General features: G+C 32.4%; 2 protein-coding genes across 2 annotated transcripts; one reads left to right on the forward strand and one right to left on the reverse strand.

The window, feature by feature from the left end:
- Positions 1-4,268: 4,268 nt before the first annotated feature.
- Positions 4,269-5,071, reverse strand: LOC132632414 (kunitz trypsin inhibitor 5-like). Its single transcript, XM_060348342.1, has one exon. It carries the CDS (start codon positions 5,026-5,028, stop codon positions 4,432-4,434), a length of 597 nt encoding a protein of 198 aa, XP_060204325.1. The 5' UTR covers positions 5,029-5,071; the 3' UTR covers positions 4,269-4,431.
- A 3,065-nt stretch (positions 5,072-8,136) lies between these two features.
- Positions 8,137-8,997, forward strand: LOC132631325 (uncharacterized). The gene is made up of 2 exons (XM_060346911.1): positions 8,137-8,665; positions 8,735-8,997. Exons 1-2 carry the CDS (start codon positions 8,137-8,139, stop codon positions 8,995-8,997), a joined length of 792 nt encoding a protein of 263 aa, XP_060202894.1.
- The last annotated feature ends 860 nt before the right edge of the window (positions 8,998-9,857 follow it).

Consider the following 9,857-nt stretch of genomic DNA (forward strand, 5'->3'; position numbering starts at 1 on the left):
AGCAGCTGGCGGGGGGGGGGGGGGGCTGTGGCTGGGGGGGGCCTGTGGAGTGGGAAGAAGATGGTGGGTGGGGTTGTGGAGTGGGAGGGGGATTGTGAAGAAGATGATGATGGTTTTTATTTTTATTTTATTTTTTAATTGTATAATGTTTATTTTATTTTTTAATTGTATAACCTTTATTTTATTTTTTAATTTATAATAATAATATATATATATATGAGCGGGTCCACTTTTTTTATTTTTCACTCTCTTAATTATTTTTTTTGTCACGTCAGCATTTGGGGTGGAAAACAATTGAAACGTAAGTTGTTAAGGGGGGTAAATAAATAGAAGTTAAGTTTAGTTGCTAAAGTGAATTTTCGTGCCAAGTTCAAGGGTTAAAACATGTCTTTTCTCTAAATATTAAGTACTATGACATATGTCCACGTGAGATATAAAAATAGTTGGATAAAGTGTACAAGTTATATAGCTCATGATACAAGCATTCATTGCGTGTACAATTTGTAAAATTTATGGTACAAGCTGGAGGAATTGTGTTGGTCCTTCCACCGTGCTTATATATAATAGAAATAAATAAATAATATGGCCCTCTTTAGCCTCTTCTTCAACTGTACGCACTAATCTCATATCCAACACTTTCTATCCAATTTTTCTTCAAATATCTTCATATTTACACTACTTTATTTCTACATAATAAAAATATAATATTAAGAACAAATCAATTTAATAATACTCAAAAGACGATTAAAAGTATTAAAATGTCAGGCAACTAATAGCTAACTATATGTTTTTTAGGCCGAACATCAATACGCTACTAAATGACCTTTCTAAATAATACAACATCAATTGATCATGCTTTAATTCAATAAAAAAGAAAATTGAACATGAGTTGTCGTGTAACTACTCTTTAATATAAGAGAAAAGAATACCAATGCCCAGTACACATAAAATAATTACCTTTCCATGCCCCCTTTGCTTTCATACCTTTAAAACTATTTACCTTTCTACCCATTATAGCTTATGTAGGTAATTGTATTTTCTTCTTCTTTCTTTTTTATTTCTCTACTCCTTATCTTCTTTTCTTTATTTTCTTCCTTTTTTCGCATTTTTTTCTTTATTCTCCTTTTACTGTTCATTAATTTTTTTCTCAAATTATACTATCTTTTATTTATTTTTTTCACCATAATTTGATTCCATATTTAATTCTAGCTCCTTTCTTTTTACTTTTTGTCAATTTCTTGCTTTTTTATTTTTTAGTTTCTTGTTCCTTTTTAATTTTTTTTTTATGTCCATAGTATAATTTCATTCACTTTTTTTTGCTATTTTTATTTATTCTTTTTTTGATTTTTGGTGATTTCTATTGACCTTTTCTCCTTTACTAATTTCATTTTTTTTTCTTTTTTTTTCATAATCTAATTCTACACACCTTTTAGCTCCTTTATTTTTTTTAATCAATAAAAAAGATAACTGATATATTATTATTATTATTTTTAGTTTTTTCTATATCTCAAAAAAGAATTTATTCTAGCATATGATATACCAAATCAGAAGCAGTTGAAATATCTTGTTACAATATATTATAATACTCACATGGTATATATCATATAATGAGAGGATATCATTTAAAGATTAGTTCATTCCTTAATAAATATATTACTCAATCCTTTGTGATACCCACATAGTATATCATATACCGACAAAGTATCATAGAATATTGGTTCACTCCTTCAAAAAATAAAACTTTGTCCTCTATGATACCCATATGGTATATCATATACTGGCCGGGTATCATAGAGGAATGGTATTTCATTCCTTCAAGAAAAAATACTCGGTCTGCCATGATACCAACCTGGTATATACAATGTATTGATAGGGTATCATAGATAGAATATTCATTTCAACAATACTCAGTCCTCTATGATACATACATAGTATATATCATATAATGACAGGGTATCATAGAGGACTAATTCATTTAAAAAAAATAAAAAATAGCACTCTTTAGTCCTCTATATTACTGACATGGTATACATCACATATTATATACTGACAGGGTATCATAGAGGACTGGTTCATTTCTTTAAGGAAAACACAACTCAATCCTTTATGATACCCACATGGTATATATCTATGTATCATGGATGACTGAACCATTTGATATATCATATACTTACAAGATATCATAGAGGACTGATTCATTCCTTTAAAAAAGAGTTCGGTAATCTATGATACCCATATGGTATGTCATATACTAACAGAGTATTATAGAATATTGGTTTGTTCCTTCAAAAAATAAAACTATGTCCTATATGATACCCATGTGGTATATCATATACTGACAGGGTATCATAGAAGAGTAGCCGTTCATTCCTTCAAGAAAAATACTCGGTTTGCTATGATACCAACCTAGTATATACAATATATTGATAGGGTATCATAGAGAGCAGATTCATTTCAACAATACTTAGTACTCCATGATACACACATGGTATATATCATATAATGACAGGGTATCATAGAGGACTAATTCATTTTTTCAAGAAAAACACACCTCAGTCCTCTATGATACCAACATGGTATATATCACATACTATATACTGACAGGGTATCATAGAGGACTGGTTCATTTCTTGAAGAAAAATATAACTCAATTCTCTATGATACCTAGATGGTATATTATCTATACTGACAGGGTATCATGGATGACTGACCCACATGATATATTATATACTCACAAGATGTCATAGAGGACTGATTCATTCCTTTAAAAAGAGAGCTTAGTCATATATTATATCCACATGGTATATGTCATATACTGACAGAGTATCATAAAGACTGATTCAATTCCTAAAATAAAAAAATAAAATTCCTCTATGATACCTATATGGTATATATCATATAATGACGTAGGGATCTAGTGACTCAGTTGATTGGCTACCTGAACTTTCACCTTGTTGGTGAGGGTTCGAATCCCCACATTGTAATCTTCTCCCTCATTTCCCCTTCCCCTACCCCATATGTAATAAAACAAAACTTTTAACTATATATATATAATGACAGAGTTTCATAAAAAAATGATTCATTCTTTCAAAAAAAAAATGTTCTGTCCTTTATGATAACCACATGGTATACATCATATATTGACATGGTATCATAAAGAACATGTCCATTCATTCAAAAGAAAAAAATACAACAAATAAAGTTTAAGCTTAGTTTTGAGTTTTTTTTGTCATTTTTAGAAATTTAACTTTTGAAAAAAAATTCAAATAAAAATAGCCATATTTTAGAAATAATTTTTTTTTATTCACAAAGAGAAAAAAATACTATACTAATATATTTTATATTAATTTTAATTTTAATATATAAGCTACCCTTTTAGTATATTTTTTAATTTTTTTGTTGTTGTAATCTAATTATTTAATTCCTATATTTTTAGTAATGTAAAAATTAATATTTTTCATCTAAAAAAGATAGAAGATAAAAATAGAGAAAGAAATAAAAACAAAAGATAACCCCAAAAAAAAAAGGAAAACAAAACAAAAAAGGATAAAAGAGAATCTAAACAAAAAGAGGAAAACAAAATTAAAAGAGGAGGCAGCAGAGACAGAAAAGGAAGACGCAAAAAATTCCGCAACGCGTGCCGCAATTCATGGCAAATGACAGTCTGACAAGATGGGTATGCGCCTAACTTTTTTACACGGTCCGGGTAGCACACGAAATTAAATTTCAGGGGTATACTCGCGTAAATAATTCCTTTTTAATGGGTATTTTGTATTGTTTTTCCTTAATTCCTCTCACATGATTGATAAGAGTAAATTTATTATAAATTATTATCAAGATGCAGATGTTTTAATATTTAATATAAATAGTTGGTAAACATAATTGATAAATATACCTATCAAATTTTATTTTTTTTGAATGATTCGAGATTTGAAATCATAATATGAAGTTGAAATTAAAATTTTGTGTAAATTGCCTAAACAAACACTAATTTGAAATCATGATTGATTTCATATCGCATGTCTAAACGCTTACATAAACTTTGTTGGTATTAGCTCAGAGAGGAAACGATTTTCTGTTTGTCCTATGTTTGGAAGGACGGATAAAGTAGGTTAGTAACTGCATTAATTTTCATTCCCTGTATTTTCTGTTGAACATTTTCTTTTTTCAATTCAAAAGAAAGTTAACCTGTAGAGAAATATAAGTAATAAGTAATTTGATATAGCCGATTTAATTACACAAAATGATATTTTACAATCTATTCAAGATTAGAAAAAAGGAAAACATGATACTGTATTAGTAGTAATAAAAATAACACAAAGCTGAACTACAAGAAATACATATCAAGCATTTATTCTTATGGAATTAAAATAACCAATCAATATCCAGCCACATCACTATTTATTATGTTATTAATATGAATAATTTATCTTAGTAGGCCTTCTTGAACACAATCTTGAAAACCGGAGCGTTCACAGCCAAACGCCTCGCTCCATTTGCGGCAGGTGAAATACCAATATACCCACACTTCAACCTTGGACAAACAAAAGAACAACCTGTAGCTCTAGGACAAAACTGTATAGCATATGCATCTTCATATTTCTGAATCGTAAATAAACATGAGGACGTGTCATGCATCCCACCCTGAGTTCCATCAGTGGTCACAAACCCTTTGTCCACTTCCCAAACAATTGATTTATTGCACATCGACACGTACCTTGGTGCTGCAAATTTGATATTTATGTCCTCATTTATGTAGATCATTAGCCCAGAGGCTGAATTCACCATCAACAATTTTATAGGAAGGCCTACGCTTTTCGAATTCTGCTCTTGAAAAACGTTTAGAGGGCAGCTCCCGTTTTCGCCTTTTGCAAGCGTTAGGCCGCCACCTTTGCCGGTGGTGGCCGGTAATATGTAGTAGTTCTGGCCTGGACGGACTTGGTCTTTATCAGTATCAAGAACTACTTCATCAGCTTTTATAACTTGGAATAAGGTGAAAAAAAGCAACAAAATCCCTGATATCTTCATTTTGATTACCAGTATAATCAATGCGTGAAATATTAATTAGGGGACAATTGGTTACTATATTTATATAGGGTCGATGTTGAAATGTATAGCAGTACGGTGGCAGTGATTGTTTTGGATTTTGCTTTCTCAGATGTGTGAAAATTTGAAAGCCTAAAAGTTGTGGGTCGAGAAAAGTCAAAAGAATTGAATTTTATCGTGTTTTGAATTTCTAAAGTTTGGCATTACGTAAAGAAAATTGCTGACAGAAAATCCTGTAAAGGTCTAGAAGCTAGATAAGCATAGAAAATAACCCGATGCGCTTGTGACTTTTCAACTAAAAGATGGAGAAAAAAAGGTAATCCAATTATGTAATATTTCTTGATTTTTAAGCTCCCTTTAGTCCTAAATTTTGAAGTTGAAATTTGAAATTTAAAAATTTAAATTTTTAAAATTGTGATTTAAGAAATTTAAGGTTATTTTTTAATATGCATTTTACGTGAAAAAAATATTAAAGTTTTGTGAATAGAAGTCTGAAATTGAATTTTTTTTAAGACAAATGTTTAAGATTCGATCTAAAATCTATGACCAAACGTTATGTTTGTCGATAGAACCAAAAAGGTCAAGAAGGGGGCAGGGCTAGGCTAGTACTAGACGACTACTAGTACGTAACGGAATTATAGATAGCGATTGCCACTGTATATACTCCATTCATTTCAAAGATTTATTTGACCGACTACACAATTTAAGAAAGAAAGAGGGCTTCGTACATATCCAGCTCCTTAAATTTATCACTTTTTTTATTGTAACATCTTAATTAAGTTATGTTTCTATTGAATTTCTGAACTTATCTTCAAGTGTGTCTATTAAACTCTCTAAATCTAATTTTTATTAGAAGCAAAAATAAATTGTGATAATGATGATAAAGTAATATTTTAGACGTGTGGTAATCTATTCTTTAAGTCATGGATGTGTCGATTTCTACTGGTTCTGTTCTTTCACTGCCAGCTTAATTAAGAACTTACTTTTTTTTCCTTTCAATTACTGCTAATCTTAGCTAAAAAATGACATAATTAAATTAGAATATATATTAGCATGTTGTTATATTGAAGATAGAATACTAGGTAAGTCAGATTGTATTTGATAGACACACTTGAGGACGAGTTCAAGGGTTCAATAGGAACAACACTTAATTGAGATGCCAAAATGAAAAAAAAAAAAAAAAAAAAAGGCACAAGTTCAGGAGGCTGCATATGCATTAAGCCAAAAAAGATTCTTAGAACTCTGTGTTTAAACATTATATGTTCCATTTGTGTAGCTGTACAGTTAGCTCCTCATTAAGAGGAAAATAGGAATTTTAAATTAAAATATTTTAAATTTAGAGGGATCATTCTTATTTAAACGAATTAAAAGAAAATAGATTCAAATAAACTGAAATAAACAAAATACCCAACTATGTAAAATACATCATGTGTCTTCTGGCTTAAACATTTCGTACTCCTATGATGTAACTATGATTAATTAATTAACCTTGATAAAAACAGTTAGGTGTCGAATTTTGCCTATTTCGTTTGGAGAAATATATAAGCCGTCTAACAGTTCACCAACTTTGATTCTGTTGAAATTTTGACTCGAAGGCAATTTGTTTCAGTCAAAAAAAAAAACATCAAGCTACAGAATAGTCTTCTGGAAGTTGTAAATTTCGTTTTATGCCCTGTGATTCTTTGTGTTTTATTTTTCACCCCCGGTTTATACCGAAATTATTTAGCGCTTCATGTTGAAAAGATAATGTTTAATTCCCCCTCCTTTTTACTTTCATTTCCCCTCCGAGATTAGTTGTCAGTTGAGCACACACACATATACAACTCCATTAGGTCAATAATTACTGTTTAGACACCTTTTATACATACAACTTAATAATTGAACACCAGCGAAATTCTTAACTTTGTTACAGTTTCAGACCTTGTTAAAGCTAGTTAATGATTAAAGCTAGCTAAGTTGGTGTGAATGAGAAATGGAAGGAAAATAAAGTTTAAAGCAAAGTTTCTTTGAAAAGGAGCTTTGTACCACATTGGTGGTAGAAAGGGAAGTTATGTGCTAATATTAGAAAGCACTACTTCTAGCTCTTAAAGGGTTGAGAAGAGGGACTTCCCTCGCGCTGTCGTCGTCGCTCGGCTCGGCTTCGGATTTGGTCTGATTGATTGATAATCTTTTTAGACCAAAATTGATTTAACTTCAATCTTCATTTTCTGAAATTATTTTTTTTATATAAACTGAGGCAACGCCTCATTTTTCGACTACTGAAAAAAATTATCTGCATTGCATATTCTGCATTCTTCTTGTCTAAAATAAAACTATCGAGTCTCTCTGTGTGGTTCGTTGCTTGATTTGAGTTCGTCGAAGTCGTAGACGTTTGAGGTACCGCTACTCCTGCGACAGGTATATCCGTTTTATCCTGGGAGGAAGTAATCCATAACCTCGGGTACAGTGAGGGGATTAAATTCCTTAAGGACACACAGTGAATTCTATGGTCTCGGATATTTCTTTGCTTCTAAAATTTTTCCAACTTTACACAGTTTCTATTTTCTTCTACTTTCTGGTTTTTTCCAGTTTCTGGTTGCTGTTTCCTACGGTTTTGAACACAGTTTTACCAACAAGCTTAAGGAATTTATTCAATTATTTATGTGTTCATTTGTTTCTGTTTAACCATTAACATAACGTTATGAGAAAGAAAAGGAAAAAAAGGTGTTTTTCTTTAACAAATAAAACGTGTTTTCCAGAAATAAAAAGAAACGTGCATGTTTGTTGTTTGGATATAACAAACTTGTATGTTGTTTGGAGACTAAAATCTTCGAATTTTCTACTCCGGTTGAGATTAAAGAAAGTTTTCATAACTTTCTACTTATTTGGGTACTTGATTTGAAGATATAAAAACTTCATCAAGTATACAACATACAATTTCCTGCATTCTGTTTGAAGTTTTAATTCTGTTTGCGTAAACTTGATTCGGTTTGAAGAAATAAAATCTTCACCGTTGTGTATTATATTTGTTGCTGTCAAAACTGATTCGGTTCGAAGATTTAAAAACTTCACCGTTTATTAAAGCTTTTTGTTGTTTTGTTTGGGATAGAAATGGGAAACCTAACTCCAAATTTGAATGCTACTTCTACTGCCACACCAACCCTCGCGGTTGGTTCTACGAGCAATACTGTGTCCTCCAGTCGTACTGCACCAGCACCGACTCCGGCAAAGAAGTTCGGAAAATTCACCGGGATTGATTTCAAACGATGGCAACAAAAGATGTTCTTCTATTTAACTACTTTAAGCCTTCAAAAGTTTATTCAGGAGGTCGTTCCAGTTCTGCCGGACTCAACATCTGAGAATGAACGTTTTGTTGTAACTGAGGCTTGGAAGCACTCAGATTTTTTGTGCAAGAATTATATTCTTAGCGGACTGGAGGATGATCTTTACAAAGTCTATAGTAATGTGGGAACTTCAAAAGAACTATGGGATGTGTTGGAAAAGAAATATAAAACTGAGGATGCCGGACTGAAGAAGTTTATCGCTGCTAAGTTTCTGAACTACAAAATAGTAGATGTCAAGTCTGTTGTTACTCAAGTTCAAAAGTTGCAGGTTATCATCCATGATCTCCTCGCTGAAGGTATAAGTCTAATTAATACTTTTGTCGAAAGTATTCAGTGTGCCATCACTTACATATTGTTTGTTGTAGGTTTGGTGATTAGTGGGGCGTTTCAAGTTGCGGCAGTGATAGAGAAGCTGCCTTCTTCATGGAAGGACTTCAAAAATTACTTGAAACACAAGCAAAAGGAGGTGACACTTGAAGATCTCATCGTCCGGTTGAGAACCAAGGAAGATAACAAGGCAGCGGAGAAAAAGTCTAATGGGAGATCAACCATAGGGGGAACACATATTGTTGAAACTGCCCCAACGAATCTGAAAAAGAGGAAAAAGGCATCGGGACCAACGAACTAGCCCAACGAGAAGAAATTCAAGGGAAACTGCCACAATTATGGGAAAATCGAACACAAAGGTGCAGACTGCCGTGCTCCGAAAAAGGAAAAGAAGAAGGGTCAGGCTAATATGGTTGAAACAAACGAGGAGGCTGATGACTTGTGCGCTATGTTGTCTGAGTGCAACCTAGTGGGAAATCCGAAAGAGTGGTGGATTGACTCCGGCACCACTCACCACATTTGTGCTATTAGAGAAGCCTTTGCTTCATATGCTCCCACCGGACCCGACGAGACCATATATATGGAAAATTCTGCAATGGCCAAGATTGAAGGTTATGGAAAGATACTGCTGAAGATGACCTCTGGCAAGGTGGTGACTCTCAACAACGTCTGCTATGTTTAAGGACGGCAGGGGGGACGGTAGGGGATATTTTGGGAGGACGGGATGGGGACTTCTTAAAGGGGGACAGGATTAGAAAGGACTTTTTGGGGGGCCCGTCCCGTCCCACTCCAAGGGGGGACGGGACGGGCCTGTGGGGCCGGGGGCGGGGGGGGAGGGGACGGAGGGTTGGGGACTTTCTTTTTATAAAACTTCAAACTTAACATTTAAATTGGAAGCTTATTAGCTAATATTAAATTTTCAAGTCTTTATAAAAAATTTAAAGACTTGGATTTATTTTTAGGTATTTATATTTTATAATAGGAGAAAATAATTTCAAGTAAGGACTATTTATTTTTTATAACTTACAACTTTAAAGTCTTTAAATGTATTTAACAACGGCTATTTTTTGAACTTCTAAGGGCTATTATTTTTAATTTATTACATAATATTAAATATACTTTCAAGTCTTTATAATATTTATAAATAATTGCATTCTTTTT

The sequence above is a fragment of the Lycium barbarum genome, chromosome 3 (genome assembly GCF_019175385.1).
Source record: "Lycium barbarum isolate Lr01 chromosome 3, ASM1917538v2, whole genome shotgun sequence".
NCBI classification, from domain to species: Eukaryota; Viridiplantae; Streptophyta; class Magnoliopsida; order Solanales; family Solanaceae; genus Lycium; species Lycium barbarum.